We start from the raw sequence: 25992 nt of genomic DNA on the forward strand, positions 1-25992 counted from the left end.
CGACGTCGACGTCGCTTGCTTTTTCGGTGGCTAAAAGCAGCGTAAGAGCAAAACGAGTGTTAGCGACGGGGGACATTTGGGAAAGTTTAGTAACTTTTTGCAGGGAATCGTGGTGCAAAATGTTAACGGCTAAGGAGGTGTTGTTGCTGTAATAGTAAAAAAACCTTGAATGAAAACCAGCAGGTGAAGATGCTGATGGTAGCTTACAGTGTAAAAATTTAAGAAGCTGCCACAGTTGCCCAAGTGACCCCGATATAAGATCACGGCGAATGTGGAAGCTCGGGCTAGCTGGTGAAGCATGATGAAATAAAAACTTCGTGAAAGATGAGGTTAAGAGCAGCAGACACAGCAACACTGGGGTGTCTCCTCCCTGTCTCGTCCCCACCTGTTGCGCTGTTTCCAGTCCATCGAATTCACAACATAATCACCGTAATTTAAAGATGAGTTGCAAACTTCTATGTTTCTTTCAGGTTTTTTGGGGGGTCAGAACTAAAGTCAAAATTCCAGAGCACTTTCTGGAAAGCCTTTCCAGCAGATGACCAACAGTAGTAGCTCCGCAACTCTTGAATGTAGGTATGTTTATTTGAAAAATATATACGTCTGGCCAGTAGCTTATGTCCGCTATGGGAGAACGCAGATAGTGCCACACTATTTCAGTATGGTGGAAAGTCTTGTTTTACTATTTGATGTGCAATATTTGCCCAGTTTAAAAAATCTGCTCTTTGCGAGTAGAAACACAAGAGTTATATATTTGGATATGCAACATAAAAAACGTTTCCGACAGTTTTATACCGTCAATCGTTCAAGAAATTGGCAATTTCAGAAAACAAAGAATAAGTACAGTCTAAGGAGGCTGCGGCTGTCAGTAGTTTCAGAAGCGCTGTAAGCAAGCCTAGTTGGATTTGTTTCCACAATAGTTTCGGTGCTCGACGAATGAAGAATAGGCACAAAGAAGAACGTACGCACGTCCTTGTTGTGGTTTTGTAGTCTATGTTCATTTAGAGGGGCCCTAAATAGGCTTGTGAAGGCACAACGTCCCATAGCTTTTGCTCTTTCATCGCACCTAAAAGTGCTCTGGATGGTACGGACTGATAAACATGGAGCAAGGCAACCTAGAGACACTTTTCATAGCAGTTGGTCTCTAAAATACGCGCAGCCATTGGCTACCCTGAGCTGTACGCTACGTTTATTTAGCTGCTGACACGCATGCTCTCCCTACTATTTGTTGACCGGCACTTCTTTTTGGGTCAGCCGTAATAGCATTCGCTTGTCAGTTCTAAAATAGGAAAACAAGCATTTGGGCGGTTTCAACACCCGCCGCCTGGTGTCAACAAGCACGACGCAGCTGCAATACACCGCACACGTCTGAAAGTCTCCTAAACACGCATTTTCCGTTTTAAGCTTCAGGAGACCAACTCACCCTTGTGTGGAGACTGCCACTTACCAGAAGACGTCCACCATGCCATCTGTGTGTGTAGACGATACGATGCACCAATACTCTCCTTGACAGTGACTTTGGGCAAACTACTTACACCACGTCTTACGCTACATAATGTGCTTGGCACCTGGACATGTGCTAAAATGGCCTCACATGTCACGAAAGCTTTTCTCAGCTTCGTCCATAGTTTAGGCCTAACAACACTCTTTAAGAGTGGTGAACATCGGTGATAAGTGCGATATAGAACCGCGTTCCTCATATTCAAACTCTTAAGCTATGTGGAACGTCAAAGTGAACATTTCGCGTGTGTGTGTGTTTAGCATGGCTGCCATAATTTAGCATCGCTGCTATAGTTACACTGAGGGCGCCTCGTTCCCGTGAGGCTATTTCGTGGTCTCAGAAGACTTTTCACCTTGCAGAGAACATATCCTCGAGTGGACTTCAACATTTGCTTTTATATCGAACTACTAAATTTGCTTGCGACTACAATTCTCACGATACTATTTCTTTATCTTATTTTTCTTCTTTCTATCTTCCCTTGCTTTTATTTTTCTTTTCTTGTTTTTCTTTCACTCGTTTCATTTTTCACCTGACATAGCACGTCAGGCTCTCTGCAGGACAAACATCGTCAGTATCATTACACCATTCCATTTCTCTCTCTCTCTCTCTCTCTCTCTCTCTCTCTCTCTCTAGCGCTTGGGGGGGGGGCAGCTAGGGGCCCGCAAACACAACACGCTTGCTCATTAAAATAACTGACGCTGTGCAGCGAAGACAAGCGGCCCAAATTCGTTTGTTGTATACAGCTCTGCACTTAACATCAACGTAAGTTCGGGTCCCGCCGTAAAATCTTAGCATAGCCGCAGTTCCTCTGTCACCGCTCTATAAAGCCGTTCCGCCACCGATTTCCTGAGCATTTTTTCAGCGCACTATCCCCCCATTTCGTGCATTTGTGTACTGTTTTTCAGCAATAGTCCTGCTCTGATGGGCGGCAACAAGTTATAGCTGCTGCGGTGCGCGCCAATTTGGGCAGGCTCCATACTCACCGTGTAGGCAGATTGCTGCGCGTCGCGCGCGTAGGGTTTCAGCCTGCAAAAGACACTCCGTGATTTTCAGGATAAATTCTGATCTCATAAAAAACGCGATATGTCAATAAACTCAGGTAATCTCATGTGCTGGACTTCGGAGATGGACATTTGTTCCTGCAAAGATATGATGTACAGGAGGGCCGCTCACATAGATGCCGCCCAAACGGCCGAAACGGCTTCTATCTTCCAACAGTATCAGAAATGATAATTTGCTGCAGAATTGTATGAAAACCGCACAGTGGCGCAGTAGTGTTCAGTTCCAGCTACGTCGTAGAGACTACATCACACGCGAAAAGCGATAGTGGTGACGAGAATCCACATGCAGTGAAGGAAACAGCACGTAATCTAGCAAGAATGCGCTTGCAATTTTCACCTATGTAGGGCCCCTTTAATGTAGAAATTTGGGATAACGCAGTCTGTCGTTTTTATACTTCCCAGCTTCTTTCTTGGTCCTTTGTAATGGTAAACCATATCCATGCTTGTGCAGAGCGTTTCTGTGCGGGTAACCTTTTTTAAGCAGTGTTACCGGCCAGTTGGTTATTTTCTATTATCTGTAACTTTTAATGAACTGAAGGAATGAAAATAGAAAATTTAACACATGACTCCTAAAAACAATACAATTAGTTCAAATATGAGGCACCATATATGTGCGAAATCGTTCGTGTTGAAGGCAGTCAGTTTTTCCTCATTTGAAATAACTGACGCTCCCTGGAGAGGACGGGCAATTTTTAAGGTTTAACTGCATCAAATCTTTTCTTTTTTAATTGTGTATTCAGGCAGTCTGTAATAACGAGCTCAGCACAGAATAAAATGCAAGTGTAGGCAGGCAGCAGGGCTTGTAAAAAAAAAGAAAATCGTGGTGGTAGAAACAGTCAATCTAACTTGAGGGGCATCCAGGTCCATACCACCGGGGCAGCTCTGCCTAAAGTGGGTTGATACTGTACGAAATAAATACGTTAAAAGCAGAACGTGGGTTATAAGGGCTAGTCAGATGGCTTTCTCTGCACGTCGGTGCATGTTGAATTTTGACTAGAGATATGGTCAGTCAATAATACTGTAAGTGCATGGCGTGTATATCTTTCATTTTTATTGCATGACTTAGCCAAAGAGTTCCTGGAGTGACCAAATGCGAACCCGTCGTGTTAAAGTGGCACTTGCAACACAGTTAGGTCTACTTATTGGACACTTCTAGGCTGGTTTTGCCAGCAGTAAAGTCTTGCAAGGCTAGTGTAGTGTGGTCAAAGTGCCTGTTTTGTGAAAAGACGGCATCGAAGTGTGTTCCTAGCCATGGGTTGTATGCAATACCACTCGGCTGCATGATAGTTCGAATTATTTGGTTGTACCTACTATATTAGCGTACATATTATGGTTCGCGTTTTCCTAGCTTGGTGTCATCCCTGTGCACTGATTTTTTCGTGTCTTGTTTCAAATGACGGCGTCTCGTGTTTCAAAAGTTGCTCCATTCGAGCCTGCAGCAATTTTAGGTGCAACGCATCTCATTCACCGTCCTTGTCCATGCATGAATGCACCCTTCCATCCATCCGGCGTAGTCGTTGTCCCCGCCCTCCCCCATTCCTCTCGCCCCGCCAGCTGCGTTCTACACCGCTCTCACCGCAGCGTTATCTGCGGGTTAGCGCTCGCTCCTCGCAATGCCAGGTGTGCGTCGGCGCGCGCTAGCGCTCGTTTAATGCATGCTCATGCCCTGCTCTCTCTCATTCCCCTCACCGTAATGCGGCGGTATAAAACGCGGTACCTGCGCCGCTCCGCTCCGTCGTTCCAGCGCTGGTGCTCCGACGTCCAACGCTGCTTTGAATGGAGAATAACAACAACAAATTACGGCCACCTCCCCTCACGGGAACCTCGTGGTAGACGGAAATGCATCGTACACATTCACGGCACGTTTCGCGCGATGGGAGAATCATCCCAACGGAAACGCCGAGAGAAACCCACGATGCGTCGAATCTACACAGGGTTCCCACGAGGCGATGTGGTGGTAATTTGTTTTTATGTTATGGTGCACGGCGAGACGAGGCACTGGTGTTACTGTGCCTCCCGGGCCTTCTGTGCAGTTCTTGTGGAGTGTGAGAGGTGGTGAAAGGCGCTGACAACAGTGGTGGGATGCCTTAAACGCGTTCCCTTCCTCAATCAGATCTCCAGGTGAAGATGACTGATTACGCAAATGTGGAATGATCCCGATGTATGTACTTTTTAACCATACATGCCAGGTTTCCTAAACTCTCTGGGAGGCTCTAATTTTGATTGTTCTGTAGGACTGTATGCCAGAAACCAGAATTTAATGAAAACGCACTCGCGTTTTGCCAAATCTTTGTTCACGTCTGCCCGTATTGCGCAAAAGCTGGTGTGGTCTGCCATGCATTGAAGTTGAACTGGTCATCACAAGAGGAATAGTGTATTCAAGAGGCAGTTCAGCATTGCAGAAAAAATACACCATGTCCGTCAACCCCTGTTCACGTTCTTTTAGTGAAGCTTCGCAATTGCGAACATTGTTTGGCATGAGAGTAGTCCCCAGAACTTCCTGAAAAGGGCAGCTCTAGCTACGTAGCAGATATAGCAAGTGACCAGTAGTATTGGTTGTTAGCAATTTGGGTGGCACAGTTTGCTTCCTCCTATATACAAGCCTAAATTGAAACACTGTAAAATATTCCATTCCGTGCCTCCTAATACACCCCGGTTTTAGATCCAAGTGATGCTATCCCGGTGAACCTTCCGGGTGTCCTCTTTTTGGGGTAGCCGAACGGGTCTATGTGGGTTCATGCGGGAAGTTGTATGGGTGTTAAAATTACTGAGAGTGAGATTTTCGACTGTGTACGTGAGCGGCGTACCACGCAAATATTTATATAAGGACCTCGTTGATGTTATGTTACCCATTCCCCTATACAGGTCTATGTATGCAGTGGGAAGGGAAGGTGATGTGCTCAAGAGAGTAAAGAGAATGCCCGTGCGCGCTTCCGTTAAACGTTTCTTTCTTCAGCTCCACAGTGACACGCTTCCTGTAAAGCCATGGCTCCAGGAGAAAGGATTAGACATACTGAAACCTGTCGCATATGCTTAAAACCGCAAAAACTATTGACCACATTATTCTAGACTGCTCACAGGCGAGACTTCACTGGGACATCCAACAGCGCGCTGTTAAAAAGAACCTGCCCCTAAACCCTTTAGGGATCCGTTTTCTATCTGTGTGTGATGCAGGAGGCGTGCCATTCGACATGTTTATGTTGATCAGCATGCACAGCTTGTGGCGCACAAGTATGGGTGACAGGCATGTCGATTCCAATGCGCGGCCCGCCACGGAGTATTTAATTGAGAGTATGGTCAACATAGGTGAGTTATACAAAACGCTAAGGGAACCACCTGAATGGTTTCCAATGCTTGATGACCTTGTTAAGCTGAAGAGATTTTAAACTTCTGTTATCGCAAAGGTGACGAATGTTATAAAACCATTGTAACCTCCCTAGTAGCATGAAAAAGTGGCTGAATTGAGTCACGGACACACAGACTGACAGACAGACACACAGACAAACAGACAGACAGACAGAGAGACAGACAGACAGACAGACAGACAGACAGACAGACAGACAGACAGACAGACAGACAGACAGACAGACCAAAATATCTCGGTTTAAGTACACCAAGAAAGACTATCGTCTTTAAAAATGCGACGACAAATACTGCCTCTTCGCAAACGTAGTAGCTCTCCTGACAAAAGCCTCCTCTCAGCGGGAGCATTTGAGTTCGAGTCGGCTCTCGTCGCTAGTCCAACCGCGTCACCTCCAAAGAATCGAGCACCTCCCTCTATGCCTCTGTTATGTTGTCAATAGAGGTGGCCGTTTTACGTCCTGTGTCGCCGCTTGTACTGGATAAAAGAAGGCAAGAACACTTGACGGCAGTCTTTTATCTGGTTGCGAGGTCAAAAATATTATGATTTCATCTGGTTCCTCAATTATAAACCGCTCGCTTCTCTACCTTGAAGCAAGATATTTGCATACACCCGGGCGCGTTTCCGAATATTTTTGAGAAGACCTTTTAATAATAGGACCTTCTAATAGGATGACGAACCATTATGGTCCTTTCAAATTTGTCATAATGGAAGCGCACTCTATATGATAATTTGCGACTCAGTGATTCCGCATCTACGCCGAGTTTCCTTTTTTGGTGTTTAATACTACAGTCTATAACGGTATATATTCCGAAATAATTGTTTCACACAAGGCATGCGGTACATTGCCAGTAACTCAGTTGCTTGCTGTTGGCTGCGCACTTCAACAAGAATTTTAGAACCCTTGTTTTCTGGAAATGTAAAACACGCTCTCTAGTTACATATCACAAAGAACATTTTGTTAGATTTGTGTCAACCCCTTCGAGCCGAATGGTTTCGTCTTCGCTTTCCAAACAAGTTTTACTCCATTATTGTTGGTATATGTGCGATCTTCCTTGTATTTTTTGGAAGTGAAACTCATTGGACATCACCTTTTAGGGGCACACGCAAAGACATGTATTTCTCGTTTCAAGCAAATGTTACCAATACTACGGTGGTCGATGGAGTTCTTTTGACAATCTCGAACAATCTTCGAAATGGGAATGTTTTGTTTTGTTTTGGTTTGGACGCGATGCACTCCCAGATTGAGCTCTGCGGTCAGTGCAGTCTTGGGAAATCTCCATTAGTGGGTTTGCCTGGGTAGACTAAAAAGTGATGGGGACGCAGGGAGTTCGACGAGAGGCGGAAACACACAAGCGCTCGCCTTTTTCTGAATCTTCTTAATCGACGGGCGTCCTGAATTACGCTTAAACGTGCACTCAGGGTTGTTGCTATTTTTAACGGTGGACACGTGTAAATTACCGTTGTATAAAGGGCTTGCCTGTGAAAATAGTTGCGTAGTGTTCTCTGCCAAGCGCAACTTTCATGCAGCCCCTCAAATTGTGCTTAATTGGAAGTCAGTTCTTCATGAAACAGAATACAAGATTTAGTAGCAGTATTAGATGAAAACTCCTTCTATTTCCGACATAAAAAATAAAACATCAAAAAAAAAAAACATACAAAGGGTCCTGTACCACCTATCCAATTGAACAGACAAGCATTTTCTTCCGTGTATTATTACCGGCTTGGTAGGGTGTCGGCTGCACTACGCCAGTGCGTTGCATTGGTCAGGCACAAGAACTCTGTTAAAAATGTGCCACCGTAGTCCTGCTCTTGGGTCTTGTCTTTTTGTGCGGCGCATTGCCTAACAGCCCTGTCCAGAGTTTTTATGTGGATTGTACAAATGGTGGTTCGCTCCTCAGTGCATTTAGAGTAGCTTGTTATACACGTTTATAGATTTATCTATTCAGGCAACCCTTAAAAGACCAACTGCGGCAATACACCAACGATCCTAAATAGACGCCATATGTTTAGACCTATCAAAAGCATTCGACCGCATCTCACACTCACTTCTGACAAAATTATGCAACTATGGCGTTCATAACAACATGGTGAAGTGGTTTATAGCCTATCTCTCTAACAGAAAGCAAGTTGTGAAATTCAAAGGATCAAGATCAGAAATACTACCTGTAACTTCAGGCTTACCGCAGGGCTCGGTCCTGAGCCCTGTTTTTTTCTGATGTTACATCAAGGACATAACGGAAGGACCCGACAAGAGTGTTACGCTGCGTTTATTTGCAGATGACTGCAAAAAGTATTGTAATATTTCATGTCAGGAGGATCAGGTAGCACTGCACTCAGCCCTAAAAACTGTTAGTGATTTGTGTGATAAGTGGAAAATGGAAATAAACTATGATAAAACAGTCTACTCAACAATAACCAAAAAAACAAAAAACGTCCTTGATTTCAACTACCAGCTAAACGGAACACATCTTTCAAAAGCCAGTCACTTTAAATACCTCGGCGTAACTATATCGCATGATTTAAACTGGAAACTCCACATTACCAATCTGTTTAGCTCGGCCGAAAAAAAAGTTTTGGTTCTTAAGACGCAAAGTAAAAGGTACTTCATCAGATGTGAAATTCCAGCGTACCTATCCCTTGTACGTCCTATGTAGAGTATGCTAGTGTTTGTAGGTAGTTCTGCCTACCGAGGGGGGTTCAGGCAACGGCCTCGTCAAAACATCACGCACAGAACGTTGCAAGAGGAACAATTGCGCTTTACTCAAGCAGTGGAAAATGAAATATAAATGGAACAGGGGATACAATCAGCCAAGCACATAACAAAAGCACTTCAGGTTCCCAGGGCTTACGGTACGGCGGGACGAACGGCGGGCCTTGCTGACGTGCGTCTTCTTCGAGGTGGCTGACGGCGGTGGCTTCTCTCTTGTCACCGGCGGCGCTCCCGGCCGGCAACTCCCCCCGCTACCAAGCGCCGCTGCCCTTATCTAGCGTGCCCAAACATGTGCCACGCCCCCCCTCCATCGCACAGTCTTTCTGCCGTGTGTTCCCAAATGGCAGGAGAGGTGGCGCGCGGCAGTTTGAACGGCCTAACGTGGGCGCTCACAGGGGAGAATCCCCACACTTCCCCCCCCCTTGGAAAAAAAAAAAAAAGTTCTTGGTTCTTTGCTACACCAAGAGAGAGAGAAAAAAATAAACGAAGGAAAAGGGAGGAAAAAAAATGTCCGAGACTCGTTTACACACAGTCCTCGGTGTCCAGGATTGCGTCCATTGCTTGGCGCCGCTGGTCTGGGCGCAACCGACGCAACATTGCCAAGGCTTCTTCCAGGGCGTCCTGGCTGTTGTTGCCCTCCGGGCGGTTGGCGCGCAAGGCTCTTGAACGCTCTCTGTGGAGAGCCCCGGCGCGGTGGTGACGCCAGCTGATTTCCGGCACTTGGCACACTTCACACAGCGCAGCCAGTTCTTCCTGGGTGTATAGCGGCCGTGGTTCTACCGGGTGACGTTCTGCGATTGTGAGCCCCTGAAAGGGGGCCGGGACGGAGGTGCGCGGCGTGCCGACGAGCACTTGAGGCTGGTCGGACCACTCGAGACGAGAGTGCCAGCCCACCGGGTGGCCCGAAGGTGACAGCACCGTCCACGTGGCCACCTCTTCCGTAGGTCGTGCTGGACGGTACGGTGACGGGAACGGGCGGCGCCGTGAACCCTGGGGCGGGGCCGAGCGTTCGGGTTGCCGACGGTGGTAGGGGTGGGCCCGACTGCTGTTCCGAGACATCTTCTGCAGGCAAAAGCACAGAAAACACAAATGAGCCAGTAGTTAGTGACGCATGCGCAGATTGTATCGTGGTGACGGGGAATACTCATGTGTCGCGCGCTTTCCGCGGCAGTCTTCTCGCTGATTCCCGTTGGCTGTATCCTCGCGCGAAAAATACCGCTTTAGTTCGGACACGTGCACCGGACCGTACGATGCACCTGTGGAAGAGTTTTTCAGCACATACGACAGGTTAGACTTACCCACCACGGTGTACGGGCCATTCCACCTGTGTGCAAGTGAGGCGGTGAAGCCCTTCGACGCATCACTAAGTGGATGTGTTCGCTTCAACACAAGATCACCCATGGAAAATTGTACGTCCGGTCGGCGTTTGTCGTACTGGGACGTCTGGTCGAGTCGGGAGATGTCGAGATGTTCGCGGGCCTCCCGGACGGACGCTGTTAGCCGCTTGCGAAGGTCAGCCGCGAATGTCGCGGGGGATTTATCAGTGCGATTCTGCGTGGGTTGGAGCGAACTGTCGAGAGGAAACTTGAGGTCTCTGCCAAAATTCAGTTGCGCTGCCGTGAAACCGGTCGATCTGTTAATCGTTGTCCGCGTTGCGAAGCCCATCTCGGAAAGCTTGTTGTCCCAGTCCTTGTGACGGCCAGTGTGAGCAATGAGCATCGATTTAAGGTTTCGGTTGACCCGTTCCGTAATGTTCGCTTGCGGGTGGTAAGCCCAGGTGCGGGTGTGACGTATTCCCAAGGCGTGGCAAGAATCTCGGAAAACCTTACTGGTGAAATACGTCGCGTTGTCCGTGATTAACTGCGAGGGGAAACCAAACCTCGTGAACACTTCCAGGAGGCATTCCCACACCTTTTGAGAGGTTAGCTTCCGCAAAGGAAACAACTCGACCCAGTTTGAGAAGTGGTCTGCAATTACCAACAAGAACTGGTTGCCTCGAGGACTTCGAGGAAACGGCCCCATCACGTCGCATGCAACGATTTGCCACGGCGAGGTGCTATGGACGGATGTCATTGTTCCAAGCGGCAGGCCTCCACGTGGTTTGGTCTTCTGGCATATGGGGCAGGAGCGAGCGTACCGAAGTACATCTTGTCGCATTCCCGGCCAAGTTGCTGTGCGACATAACTTTTCATAGGTTTTTTGCCCAGACGAGTGACCCGCCAGAGCGGAGTCATGGTAGTAGCCGATGAACAACTTACGCAACTTGCGGGGAACGACAACTCGGAAAGGAGTTTGTGTTGAGTCGTCGTCTGCCTGGGGAATGTATCGCAGCAGAATACCATGATTTCCAAGCAAGTAGCTGTCAACCTCGTCGTTCCGGGAAGCTTCTGGAGAGTCTGTTGTCGAGAGCTTGTCGATGACTTTGCGACATAGACCATCGCTCCGCTGTGCCGCAACCAAGTCCTGCTGGCTCACCAACGATCCCCAACGGTCGTTCGTGGGGCCCTGCACTGCTGCAACCACCATACTTTCTTCGTTTTCCACCTGTGTATCAGTAAAAAGGGGAGCGCGTGACAGCGCGTCAGCAACTGTATTAGTGGTGCCTTTCTTGTATTCGATGGAGTAGTCATAACGTTGCAGCGCGAGTGCCCAACGAGCGAGTCGTCCTGCTGGGTTTTGAAGCCTCTGAAGCCAGGAGAGAGCTTGGTGGTCAGTCTGAATGGTGAAGCATGCTCCGTCTAGAAACATGTCAAATTTTTTCAGCGCGAACACAATCGCTAGGCATTCCTTTTCGGTGACGGAATAATTGCGTTCGGCTGGCGTCAGAGTGTGACTGGCGAAAGCCACTGGTCTCAACACTTGATCCCACTCTTGCAGAAGTACCGCGGTCTTCGGTACCGCGGTCTTCGGTACCGAAGACCGCGGTAAACGCGGTCTTCTGTACATCGTCTGGGTGCATTTCTATTTGTAAATAGCCACGTGAAAAATCCAAGGTCGTGAAATACTTCGCGCCTGCCACGGCATACGTTATTTCGGTCACCGACGGGAACGGATAGGCATCTCGTTCCGTCATGGCATTCAGTTTTCGGTAGTCGACACAGATTCGCATAGATCCATCTTTCTTACCGACTGGGACGACGGGGAACGCCCAAGGACTCATTGATGGACGAATGACGCCGGTGTCGAGCATCTCGTCCAAGGCTTTGTCGAAAAGCGCTCTCATGGGGGCGTTCATTGGTCTTGGGCTGCATCGCCATGGTTTTGCGTTCCCAGTGTCGATGCGATGCTGCAAGACATCCGTTTTTCCTGGTTTTTCCGTGAACATGTCCGCATACTGGCGCAGGAGGTTTTCGAGCTGTTTGCGCTGAGACGACGTTCCTTTGAAATTCTGCAGCTCCTGTAACAGGTCTGCCGGCAGGCTTTCAGTCGACAAAGCAGCGCGAGACCTGCAGGGTAACGGGGGACCCGCCGAGGTCTCAAACGGAAAAAAACCTGGGTCGTCGCCAAGGTAGTACCCGCCAGCTCTGATGTCCAACCGCATAGCCACATCTGCGATAAAATCTGTGCCTAGGATCATGGCAACCGACAAGCCCTTGAGATACAAAAACCTTTGTCTCTTAGCGCGGGAGCTAACCGATATGCGTAACCGAACAGCGTTTGTTCTCTCCGCGGCCGCGCTCGACGCCATCCTAAGCATAACTTCGGTATGGCGAAATTTTACCCGCTTTGCCTTGCAGTGTTCGAAAAGCATATCGCCGATAAGGGAAACTGTGGAACCGGTATCAAGGAGTGCAGTTACGATCTTGCCGAGCACTTTGACACGAATGGTTGGTGACACTAGCTTGGGGGGATACTGCATGCGATCCACCGAAGGCACAAGAAAAGATTTACCAGGTGTGTTGGCCCGCTGCGACTCGCTGCCTGGCTTCAGCGACGCCGGGCCGTGAAGTTTCCCGAACGCGGAAATCTGTCCTCGGTGGCGGGCCCCTGCTGACGGGCCTGGTTGCGTCCGTACCACATTCGTCCGCCGGATGGCTCGTCTTCGTGTGGGACCGGGCGGCCCACGGCCCCGTAGCCCACGTTGGCTGGGACCGGGTGGCCCACGGCCCCGTAGCCCACGTTGGTTGAGACCGGGTGGCCCACGGCCCCGTAGCCCACGTTGGCTGGGACCGGGTGGCCCACGGCCCCGTAGCCCGCGTTGGCTGGGACCGGGTGGCCCACGGCCCCGTAGCCCGCGTTGGCTGGAGTGCGGTCACGGTATCGGTTCTGCGGCCGCCTTCTTGGTGCAAATTCGCCCGGATCCAAAGCCCGGTGTGTCGCGGACTGCGGCGCCCACGACTGGAAAGCGCCAGGCCCGTTCCAGGTACAGCTGGGCTCCAAGGATTGGCTCGGCGTTGGCGGTGGTGCATACTGCAATTTGGCGAGCAGGCACTCCTGAATAGCGCGCGCATTCGAAGCAACTGCATTCAAATCCGCGTACGTTTGAGCATACAAATAGGGCTGGAACCGAGGATGGCACTGCCGTAACACACGGGCAACTTGCTCAGCTGAAGTAGTCTCTGGGGCCGCTCTCCTGTATAGTTCCTGCATAGCGCGTACATACTCTAACCGGCTTTCGTTAGGGGGTTGCGTCCTGAGATCTAACGCACGGAGAATGCGAGTGTCGTATCCAGGCGGAAGGAACTCAGTCCGAAAGCTTACCACAAAGGTGGCCCACGACGCAAACGGGGACTGCAGGCGCCACCAGCAGGCTGCAGGCCCTTGGAAAACCAGTGGCAATAACCTGGTTAGCATATGAGTGTCCGACGCTCCGACGGCGGCCTTGTATACATCGAGCTTGTCAAGGAAATCCGCGACGGACAGACGGTCGTCATAGCCGCGGTAGGTTGGGATGTCAGGCTGAAGACGGGGCGCCGGGTCTTGTAGAGTGCCCAGGTGTTGCGTAAGAGCTTGACATAAGCCGGCCACTGTGGTGAGAGCTTCGCTGAAGGCGGTGTCGGGGGCCGTGGCCCCGACGACTGTTCCCGAACGAAGTTCCTTTCCGTCGGCAGCGGACTTCATTGCTGGACGCCAACGAAACTCCGAGAACCAACGAACTCGGGCGTAGGAGCTACAAAGATGCCACCGTATAAATCGAGCACGCACCAGCACAAACTCAACTGCGGGTAATGCTTATCAGTTGCGGCGCTCGCCGGAAAACTGGACATTCGGTGCCGCGGAAAAGAAAGCTGGGTAGTGCGCAGGCTCGTTGAAAAGAAATGAAGTCGGGCGTAAGAGCAACAGCATTATACCCGGCTTTCAGCAGCAAAATACATTTCGCTAAGCTGAAGTGCTAAGTTCCAGAAACAGCTGCCGCTTGCAAACACATGCACGAAAGTTTTAGTCGCAATTTGCTCCTGTGCGTAAGCGTCTTGCTGACAAAGGACTGTGCTAGCCTAAATACACGTTGGGCGCCACTGTAGGTAGTTCTGCCTACCGAGGGGGGTTCATGCAACGGCCTCGTCAAAACATCACGCACAGAACGTTGCAAGAGGAACAATTGCGCGTTACTCAAGCAGTGGAAAATGAAATATAAATGGAACAGGGGATACAATCAGCCAAGCACATAACAAAAGCACTTCAGGGTCCCAGGGCTTACGGTACGGCGGGACGAACGGCGGGCCTTGCTGACGTGCGTCTTCTTCGAGGTGGCTGACGGCGGTGGCTTCTCTCTTGTCACCGGCGGCGCTCCCGGCCGGCAACTCCCCCCGCTACCAAGCGCCGCTGCCCTTATCTAGCGTGCCCAAACATGTGCCACGCCCCCCCTCCATCGCACAGTCTTTCTGCCGTGTGTTCCCAGATGGCAGGAGAGGTGCGCGCGGCAGTTTGAACGGCCTAACGTGGGCGCTCACAGGGGAGAATCCCCACACGTTGTATGGTTTCCCTTGAAAAAGAACCAAATAGATAAACTTGAAAGGATCCAGAGGAGAGCCGCGCGGTTTATTCTTTCGAAATACAGTCGAACAGATTCTGTCACTGCTATGCTAACTCAGTTGAACTTGCCGACGCTGTCCGAACGGCGAGCCATTGCAAGACTGAAATTCCTTTACCTGTTTTACACAAAGTCCTCTAATATTGAAACTGAGCGTTACTTACAGAAAACGTCATTGCGGCCAGTAAGACACAGCAGTCCCGATCAGATCATCCCTATATCAGCAAGAACAGATATATTTAGGTACTCTTTTTTCCACATACCATCGAAGCATGGAACAGACTGCCACCACAGATAACGCAGCTGAACTCCGTTGGTGCGTTTGAGAGGACTTTGTCGAGCTGTGTTACCGGCGTGCGGTAGTATCAAAGCGTGAAACTTTACATGTTTATTTTGGCAATCCTGTGCCGAAACATTGTCCACATCTTGATTCTTGGCACTAATATAGGCGTGTATTTGCATAGATATGTGTTATTTGTTTTTACGTTGCGCGTTTCCAGTGAAATGTACTGTGAAAATGAAAAACTTGTTAACCCATCCTGTAGAATGCACCATGTACTACTTCAACCATCGACCCTGTAATGGCCTAAGGGCTGACAGTATAAAGAAATGAAAAAATGAAATGTGTTATGATCCATCCACATCCAACGTCTTTAAAGTTCGTCTATTTGTTTCTCTTTCTTTCTCGTACATAACAGAGCAAAACCTTAACTGGGTGTCTCCTTGTACACACCTGAAGAACAAATGGTACAGATCATTTACCACCCTGGATGCTTCAATTTCATGGGTAATCACCCATGAATGTTTAGAATCATTGGCCAGTATCACGACTCACATCGTTTCTTCTATACCAGAAATATTAATTATTGATTCTGAAATTTATTCTCTCGTTACTAATCCTCAGCTTTCATCTTCAACAGACAATACAGACCTAAAAAAACAATTCTAAAAAATTGGCACCAAGCATTCTTCCACTATTGTCAGCCTTGTATTTGCAGTCGCTATTAGCAAGCGTAACACCCTGAGATTCGATGGTAGTTTAGTGGGACCCATTTTCATGTCGGGTGAGGGTTCCTCACCCCTTTCCCTTAACTATGGACCCATTACTTTAACAATTACAATTCCTAAATTGTTCGAACATATTATACATTCACAAGTCAGTAATCACCCCGTAGAACATATCTTGATATTAGGCCAGCAGCATGGTTTTCGCAGAAACTCTTGTTGTGACACATAACTCGTTGGCTTTATGCACGATCTATAGATGCCTCAGTCAAAGTAGATGCCATCTTCCTAGATTTTTCACAAGCATTTGCTTATGTGCATCATTGTCGGCTTATTCACAAGCTTACCTAACTGAACATTGACTCTACTGGTATCACATAAAAAAATTATTTCTAAAAGAATGAAATTCACATGAGTTAACAATCACCGCATCGCTAGTCCACATAACATCAGGTATATAACTGGGTAGCGTACTTGGACCACTACTTTTCTAAGTTATAATACTGATCTACCAGACGGGGTTAAATGTTATATTAGAAATTTTGCCGGCGTCTGCGTAATTAATCGTGTTATTCATTCTAACTGTGATCATGACCTTCTTCAATCCGACCTAACCCTGTAAATGCTTGGTATTCCACCTGGCTAATTCCTTAAACCTTGCTTAAGCAACAATAATGCCTTTCACTAATCAGGTACCTCGCCCATCAACATTTTACGCCTTAACCAAAAATGATCTGGAACAGGTTGCTTTCTACAAATACGTTGGCGTTCACCTAAGCACTAACTTGAGCTATAATGATAACATTACCGGAATTTTCGCATGTGCAAAAAGTTGCCTTGGCTTTCTGAAACATAACCTCAAACTTGCTCCGGGAAACGTACGCAAACTGGAATTACGCAAACTGGCATTAGGCGTACGTGGTAAATTAGAGTACGCTTCAGCCATGTGGAATCCGCCACAAGCATTTTTAATTACTGATTTGGAATCTCTGAAAAACCCTGCTGGTGCTGCGCTCTTCATTTCTTCGGAATAATGAGGTCACACCAATGTTACAGCATTAAACTTTCGCGCCCAGCTTGAAGCCTTATCGCATCTTCATTGTGTTTCTTGTTTAACCCTCTTTCACAAACTCTACTATCATGCGTTTCTTAATAATAATTTCACGTGTGAACCTCCAGCCATTTCTCCTCGCCTTGATCATCCACACAAAGTCAAACACCTCATCGGTCGTTCACGCTCATTTGCTCAATAATTCATACCTCGAACCGCGACGTAATGGAATAATCTGACGTCACACATTGGGATCTATACAAATGTCTCCAAATTTACAGATGCTCTAAACACAAACATGCAGACCTAACGTATTTCGTTGGCTTATTTGTACGTTTGTTTTCCTTTTTATGGCTTATCTTTCTTTCCGCAGGCTAGTAAACCTGCTTGTGGCATATCAGTGGGGACACGGTGTTCCCACAACAACTTTTATTGCTTCTCTGCGACTGTTCGTTTTGTTACGTTAAGCACTGTCATTTTTTGCCCTTTTTAGTTTTTGTGTTTTGTTTCAATGTAATTTTTTTTACCATTTCAACATTGTGTTGTGATGAACACCCTATGTAATACCCTCCACGGAGGGCCTTTTAGGTCACTTTCAAGTGAATAAATATAAAAATAAATAAAGTATTTACTTACAGTCCATTCCTGTGCAGAAAACAATACATTCTTTGCTATTTCATTCAATTTCTTTCTTTAAATTCAACTGGGGTATCTAAAGTGTCTGATTCTACGCGGAATTTCAATATAGTTACCCAATAAAAACAGAAATAGCAAACCCCGACATCGCGCGGTTTTACTCGAATGCAGCTGTGACCTAATATTTCAGTTTCAGTATTCAGTTACATTTTATTAGACCGACGTAGTAAATATCATAACGCCAGTATACAGTCATTATTTATGTCAACATAACGTCAATATTTATGTGAAACCGTGAAACCTTCGCGGTAGTTTACAAGCTATCATCGTTTATTTATGGTTACAATAATAATCTTTGCCCAAAGGGAACAACTATAGCATGGAGGAAAGCTAGTCTAGTGTGCGCTCAAAGGAAACTACAGCATTGTTCATAGGGCCTGAAACATAGGGACTATACAGTGACATTTGGTGAGCCACAGAATAAGCATTCTTTATTCTCATTATTCAATTACCGAATACCATGTTAAAGATCCCGCTAAATGGTTACGCAGACGTCAAAGCGGAAGAAAATAATGCTGCCTACAACTGCTGCACAAACAAATAAGGGTGTCGGTAGAGTAATATTTCTCTAATTGACATCAAAAACCCGCAGTCAGCGACAAATTGCGAGTGGATAATGGCCAGGTGAACCAAGCTGCGAAGGCGTCATGGTTCATTTGTTCGACAAGCATCAAAGATTGGGTAATAAGCAAAACACGCTATAGGGTGTTACACCGATTCGCTGGAAACGATAAGGAATGGAGGCACGCGCTCCAAAAGAAGACATTTTTGTTTGATCAGCTATTATGGGGATGCGGTTTGTGGGATTATATAAAGGTCAGCCCTGTTTCAAGTATTTGACAGAGACGAAGCAGAAAGGCTGAGCACGTAGCGAATAGAAAATACCGATTGATGTATTTCCTTACCCCGAGGTCGTAAATAAGCACAAGAAATTTACATAGGAAAATGTTGCAGTAGACAGTTCTTGTGATAGTGATCCCACTCACCTATTTTATTTTTACTTTTGCTCCCATATATAGAAAGAAAAGTGAACGGGGGCGGAGAACAAATAAAATCAGAGCAAAACGTGATTACGTGATATACTTCACTCAGAACTGGTGAAAATAAAAAGTGTGCAAAATTACGATCTTCCTAGTGATTATGATCACTTTGCATGCTGGGCATACTGCCCTCTGAGCCAAAAATCGCTTCCGAATTTCTACACACAACCAGAGTTTGAATATTGCCTTTGCTCTTCAAGATCAGAGACAAAAAACACCCTAAAAATCCAGCTCCATGCGAGGCTTTTTGAGAGTGTCAAGTGGCCGTCACTGGCCTGTTTAAATCGTATAAAATACCCGCACGAGGCACATTGAGCAATCTTGGTGACGGTACTGGCGATACCGCGGACCCCGAGCCCCCAAACATAAGCTGGATGCAACCGTGGCGACGTGTTTATAGGTGGAGGGTTAGAAACCACGAAGGGTGGCCGTAGGAGCCCAGGTCAAGCTCCGGCGGGTGGGCTCACTGTCTGTTCACCAGGCAGGGAGCTCCAGGACTTCTTTGACTACCAGGGTAAGGTTAAAGGAGAAAGTACCGCCGTCTCCCTGCTTTTTCCTATGCCGTATTGATAAATCAAACCCCCCTCAAAACGTGATCGGTCCCTGAAACGGGGCCGCACCGAAGTTTCCTTTCCAGCCCTCTCAACCATCAACATTCAGAAACCTGACAACTATCCTGTTTTTTCGGGCCATGAATCAATAGATAAGACCAAACCCCTCCCTTCCCAGTCTTTCTTCCTCGTCTCAAAGTTTCTTGAAGGAATCATTTGCAAATCTTTCGAGGCAAAAAAACTACGAACAGGCGAAGTGTTAGTTGAAGTCAAGACGCAGCAGCAAGCTACAAATCTCCCGACCCACACCCGCATGGCAGATCTGGACATCACTGTCACACCCCACCGAAGCATCAACAGCTCGCAGGGTGTGATATCTGAGCCAGATCAGCTAGGTGAAACAGAGGCCGACCTTCTGGAAGGCCTGAAGGATCAGGACGTTACCGCTGCCAGTAGAATCACCATCTGTCGTTTCAATGTACAAATACCAACAAAGCATATAATCTTGACATTCTAGAAATCAAAACTACCTGAGCACATCAATGGTGGCTTCGTTAGGTGTGGTGTGCGGCCGTACATGCCTAACCCGCGCCGCTGCTACAAGTGCCAGCGATTCGGGCACGCTACAACTTCTTGTCGCGGCAAAATGACCTGTGCGAAAAGCGCCGCACATGACCACCCTACTGCAAACTGTGACTCTACTACCTTCAGCTGTGCAAACTGTTAGGGGCCGCACGCAGCATGGTCCCGCAGCTGGAAAAAGTTTCAATTAGAAAAGAAAATCATTAACATCAAGGTCACTAAAAACATCACCTTCCCAGAGGCGCCAACCTGTCACCTTGAACACTGTCCTTGGGGCTGTAGCAATTCCAACAATATTATTTGATAGGTTGATTACGGTATGCTCCATATACATTCCTCCTGATCTTGCACTTTCGAGCTCTGACTTCGAGGTGTTGGTCGACCAGCTGCCCGAACCATACATCCTAACAGGCGACCGTAATGCACACAATTGTTTTGGGGCTCTACTCGTACGGATGCCCGAGGTCGCCTGACAGAGATATTCCTTACATCTCCAGGAGCATGCCTTTTCAACAATAAACAGCCTACATACCATAACACAGGGCACAACACATACCTTGACTTGGCTATTGGCTCCGCAGTTCTCTTTCCTCTTCTCGAGTGGGGTGTGGGCACTGACCCATATGGCAGTGACCAATTCTCCACCTTACTAACATATATAGGTAAAGGCCCATGCAGTCCATCTGCCCATATTAGGTTCAATGAAGCACGAGCTAACTGGAACACATTTACAGAGACATCGAAACTACACCACACAACCATAAAACACCTACATGTAGATGAAGCCGTTAAACTCCTGAAGGTTCACATCCTCGACGCCGCTAAAAAGTCTATTCCCCACGCCTCGGTTTCCCCGTGCAACCAGCGGAGGCCGTGGTAGAATGAGGACTGTAGGGGGGTGCGGGAGGCCCAGAACAAGGCGTGGGGTATCCTTCGTCGGTACCCCACGTCAGGAAACCTCCTCCTGTTCAAACGGGCAAAGGCGATGGGAAAACGTGTGCGCTGTGAGGGAAAACAAGAGGGTTGGCGTACATTCATAACATCAATTAACTCCTATACGGACACACGAAAAGTATGGACACGAATACGCAAACTCAAGGGACAACAAACAAACAGCCTGCCCTTGGTCAGCACCACTGGGGACACACTAGAAGATCAGGCCAACACACTCGCACAAGACTTTCAACACGTGTCCAGCTATGCACACTACACAAACACTTTCTTGAAACATAAATCCTCTTGTGAAAAAAAGTCCATACGCTACCACAACAAATCACAGACTTCTTACAACTCTCTGTTTTCACTACATGAGCTGATGGCTGCTCTAAGCACGTGTAAACCCTCAGCTCCAGGCCCAGACAACATCACATACACAATGTTACAACACTTACATGCAGACACACTCGAAACACTACTACATCTATATAATAAAATATGGCTTTCGGAACAAATTCAAAAGTCTTGGAGGGAGCTCATAGTAGTGGATTTTTTGAAGGAGGGAAAAGACCCGTCGTCCCCCTCAAGTTACCGTCCTATAGCCCTGACGAGCTGCCTGTGCGAGCTCTTCGAGAAGATGATCAATCGCAGGCTGATGTACTTCCTTTAGTACAACGGTGTTCTCGAGAGCTGCCAGGCAGGCTTCAGGGCGGGGCGCTCCATCAATAATGAGCTTGTTGCGTTGGAATCCTACATAAAAGATGCCTTCATTCACAAACAGTTCTGCATTACAGTCTTCTTCGATATGGAAAAGGCCTACGACATGGCATGGCGATACGGCATCTTGAGCGACTTGAAGTCATTCGGTGTTTCGGGCAACATGCTTAGCACTCTTTCCAGCTACATGTCTGAACGAACTTTCCGTGTAAGAATTGGTAGTCCACTTTCTAATGTACATGTTCAGGAAAATGGCGTGCCTCAAGGAGGTGTTTTGAGCTGCACAATCTTCATAGTGAAGATGAACTCACTCCGTAAAGCAATGCCACCAACCATTTCTTGTTCAGTTTATGTAGATGATGTCCAAATATCTTTTAAATCATGTAATATGTCAATCTGTGAACGCCAAGTCCAGCTCTGCGTGAAGAAACTGGCTGGCTGGGCGGACACAAACGGCTTTAAGCTGAATCCCGTAAAAAGTGCTTGCGTTGTGTTTACCCGTGTTCGTGGGATCCATGTGGACCCTGACATTACTCTAAACGGCGTGTCAATTCCTGTTAAAAAGGAGCACAAGTTTTTAGGCCTAATATTTGACAACAAACTAACATTTCTTCCTCATCTGAAAATGCCCAAGCAAAAATGCCTAAAAACTACGAATATCCTTAAAGTTGTCTCTCACCAATCGTACGGTGCAGACAAGCAGCTACACCTGCGTCTTTATACTGCAATGGTAGGATCTCGCTTGGACTACGGGAGCGTCGTATAGCGGTGTGCAACGAAAACGGCACTTAACATGCTTGACCCAGTTCTGCATTTGGGGCTTCGCCTTGCTTGCGGCGCCTTTCGCGCCAGCCCTGTTGAAAGCCTCTATGCAGCGTGCCACAAATGGTCCCTGTATCACCAGAGGATATACACTGACTTGTATGCCTCTAAAATCATGTCTCCGACAAATCATCCTCTTAACTCGACCATTCATGATGCATCCTCACAGCAGCTCTTTTTATACCATCCATATATTCCCATGCCGTTCTCTCTCAGAGTGAGAGCAGAAGCTTCAGAGCTAGCAGGTCATTCACATATATCCACAAGACAGCGATCATTGATTCTATTGCCCCATTGCAAGCCAGGGATGGTTCCTGTGACCTGTCTTTTGTGCAGTTGCACAAGAACCGGGCACCAAGGGCAGCTATTATGCAGCATTTCCTCTTCCTGGAGGATAAGTACCAGTGTACAGAGTTTTACTCCGACGCATCAAAGACAGCTGATGCTGTGTCTCGGGCTGCGCATGGACTGAACTTTAACGTAGCGAAAAGAATGAACTCCCACAACAGCATTTTTACAGCTGAAGCACACGGCATTTTACTTATTTTAGACCACATTCTTCAGCATCAAATACCAAAGTCCATAGTTTTTACAGATTCTCTTTGTGTTGTACGTGCACTTCTGTCTAGAAAGCGCTCAAAAAATTAAGTAATCAATCTTTTTTTCAAGGCTCTTATGGCGGCACACGCATCATGTCTTGAAATAACAATATTTCGGATTCCAGGCATTGTGGAATAGCCGGGAATGAAACCGCAGGTGGAATGGCCACTGCTGCTACACTCTTGAATTCAGTGGGCATAGCAACACTGCCGTACACAGATATGAAGGCACACATCACACACCAACTTCACAACACATGGCAAACACACTGGAGTGAACAGACAGATAACAAGTTACACGTAATAAAACCAAACTTGGGACCATACGCTACTGACTCCCACAACAGGCACTTTGAAGTTACCTTAGCTAGATTACTGATAGGCCATACACATGTACGCACTCGCACCTGCTCACGGGATCTCCAAGACCCCTGTGTAGCAGGTGTGGGGAGGGCCTATCCGTAGTCCACATACTCATACAAGGCAAGGCACTTGCCACAACACGACACAAACACTTCAGAGAACTCAACACACAACATATTCCCCTACACCCATCGTTGTTTCTGGGTGGCGATGCCATGGTTTCTGCGAAATGCGTTTTTAAGTATTTGTAAGACGTTAAGTTTTTAAACCTCTTTTCTTATCATGCATAATCAAATCTGGCCCTATACACCAGCCATCACCATTGTGTTTTCTTTATCTTACAATGTCCGGTTTACACATTTTATACCTACCTTTTGTGGTAATCACTTCTTTTCATTGAATAACTTCTCTGGCGCTCTTTGCCCTCGTTGGCCTTGCGCCATTAAACACAAACCATCGACGTCATCATAAATTGTATGAAATACTTTTTTGCATTGTGTCGGGTCCCACCCACGATTGCAGCACTGTGCTGAGTGCTTAGTCTGCAAAGCATAGCTTGCGGTCGTAGGAACTAGTTGTGTTCAGATGACGCGGCACAGGGGTATCTTGCAACCTTCCCGACACCTTTGGCATCTTCAAGGTACTATTGACACGGGACCATGTGGATATAGGTCAAACTGGAAGGTGCCTTATTAGAAAATTATTGGAGCATGCATCGAGCTAGAATGAAAGACCTTTCACACACCCCTGCTCGAAAATCAGTTGTTTTGCTTACACACCCCAATCAAAATTCCAGAGGGATTGCGTAACCATTTTACTTATCTTATCTAAGTACAAATAACACGCGTGTAATTCTCCCCTCTGCAGTCTTATTGGACAAAGAAATATGGTAGCTATCTTGTATGCAATGTGTGAAACCGACGCGTGTTTTCTGTGTGTGGTGTGGGCGCTGTAAAAACTATTTCCCGATGATGATGCGGACTTTTGTAGGTATGGAGCTACTTCGTTTCAATAAAAAAATTCCAGTTGTTACAGTGCGCTCGTTCGTCTCATTTTCATAGTCGGCCTTGTTTTTTGTGGAATTGCCATGTTTAAAGAATAGCACGATGACTTCCGGTCGTTAAAATGGAGCGAAACATAATGAGCGGAGCTATAACCACGTCCTCCTTCCTAGTGTCACGGCATGGCCTGTTACACGCGCCCGGCCACAAAGAAGAACACAAAGAAAGGATGGCTCACGGAGCAACAAACGGAGCAACAAACAAACCCCACCATCTACGCCACGTGCTGTACAAGGGAGACACGCGGCGGCGTGAGAGATTGCAGGGTGGCAGCGGTACTAGGGCATTCGGTTTAGTGAGGCACAAGTTCGTCTTTTAATAAATCTGTTTGTCCTTCTACCGTCAACATCATCTTATCGAGTTTGTGCCTCGCTACACTGGTGAGGAGCGCGGTACCATCAACACTATGCTTGAGACACCTCCTGCTTCGCGTGGATCAAGCCCGAAGAAGCCGGCACCCGTCTACACCCAGGTTCATCGCAGCAGCGGTCGTCTGCTAGGCCTGGCTCCTGAGTTCTCCCCTCTTCCCGAGAAGAACACTTCGGCTCGTATCGTTCGTCCACCACCACCGATGGAACAAGTGCGAGCTTCACAGTTCACTTTTCAACATCCTCGAGAGCCTGAAACCTTTCATCGCGACTTTATCGAAGACGTGGTGGTCTGGCTAGATCAGTTTGAGCGCGTCGCTTTCTTTAATCAGTTGAAACAGGTTTAAAAACTGCGGCAGGTGTACTTTCCCTTGGATTAGGACGCGAGAACATGGCTTGACAGTCAAGAAGGGTTTTGGCAAACTGGGCAAAAATTTTGGCAGGACCGACGGGAAGCATTTTCTAGCGCGGACCGGCGAGAGCAGGCAAAACGACTTCCCAAATCGCGCATTCAGAAATCGAATGACAGTGTAATATTGTTCTCTGACCACATGGAGCGCCTGTTTCGGAAGGCCAACGCCGACGTGTCTGAACCCAAGAAGATTCGCTACCTAATGCATGGCGTTAAGGAGCAGCTATTCATCGGACTTGTACGAAACCCTCTGCGGACTGTATGTAAAAAGGAGGCTACAGCCATCAAACGAGCCCTCCAAGACCAATGTCGCCAGTGCGATCGTTCAGGTAACGCATCCTTGGTGAAAATTGCTGTTCTACCAAGAGTCAACTAGAGCTCCCTGCGTGATCTCATCCGCTTGATTGGAGGCAAAGAACTGCAGAAAACTAATGTCTGTGCAAACCAGCCAGCTCGAGTTTTTGTTGCGGAGGGCGTACGTGAGGAATTTCGTAAGATGCTTGCACTACCGGAACATCACCCGGAAGAGCCACAATAGAAATATGCGAATGTGTTGGCTCACCCTCAGTTCGAGCCACAAGTGACCTGTGCAAATTGTTCGCTCGACCACAGTTCCACAAATCAACGGCACCGCGTCGACCGCCAGTTGCTGGGCCTGGGCATCGGCCCGAGCCCACACCCAACATCACGAACGCAAGACGGACGTCCGGCATACTGTTGGCAACCAGCCGATGTGTTATCACTAGAGGTACGCGCACTCAATCATGAGTCCACTCACTCAGTCTCGCTTGAACTCAAACTCACACGTGAGTTTCAGTTTGAGTGAGCGTAAGGCTACTGTAGCATGGTGATTATGAGCTTGAGGGTGTTTGAGCCCGACTGAGTTTGTTTACGCCCAAAACCGAGCGATTTCGGAGTCCATTTGGAGTTTTGAGTACAGATTTGAGTTTGAGTACATTTATGTTTGCAGTACATTTTGAGTTGGATTACATTTTCAGTACAAAATACAATTTGAGTGTGAGTATATTTTAGGTTGTCAGCAAAGTTTTAGTTTGAGTACATTTTGAGTAATAAGTACTTTTTGAGTTTTGAGTACATTTTGAGTTTGACTACAATTTGAGTACAGAGTATATTTTAAGTTTGAGTATTCTTGAGTTTTCAGTGCATTTTGAGTTGTGAGTACAT

General features: G+C 47.4%; 1 protein-coding gene across 1 annotated transcript; it reads right to left on the minus strand.

The window, feature by feature from the left end:
* Nucleotides 1-9251: 9251 nt before the first annotated feature.
* LOC144160717 (uncharacterized) lies at nt 9252-13694 on the minus strand. The gene is made up of 3 exons (XM_077691914.1): nt 13335-13694; nt 12525-13043; nt 9252-9695 (listed from the first exon to the last, which is right to left on the minus strand). The coding sequence occupies exons 1-2, from the start codon at nt 13692-13694 to the stop codon at nt 12561-12563; spliced, it is 843 nt and encodes a 280-aa protein (XP_077548040.1). The 3' UTR covers nt 9252-9695; nt 12525-12560.
* Nucleotides 13695-25992: the final 12298 nt, after the last annotated feature.

This window comes from Haemaphysalis longicornis, unplaced genomic scaffold, assembly GCF_048455015.1.
Source record: "Haemaphysalis longicornis isolate Haplotype H1 unplaced genomic scaffold, Haemaphysalis longicornis Haplotype H1 scaffold_11, whole genome shotgun sequence".
NCBI lineage: Eukaryota > Metazoa > Arthropoda > Arachnida > Ixodida > Ixodidae > Haemaphysalis > Haemaphysalis longicornis.

Excerpts from the sequence above, each read along its gene's own strand:
- LOC144160717 (XM_077691914.1), bottom strand. The coding sequence starts at position 13,694 with ATGAAGTCCGCTGCCGACGGAAAGGAACTTCGTTCGGGAACAGTCGTC. Across the intron at positions 13,044-13,334 it reads CGTCGTGGGCCACCTTTGTG|TATGCACCACCGCCAACGCC; the intron begins GTAAGCTTTCGG and ends GCCAAATTGCAG.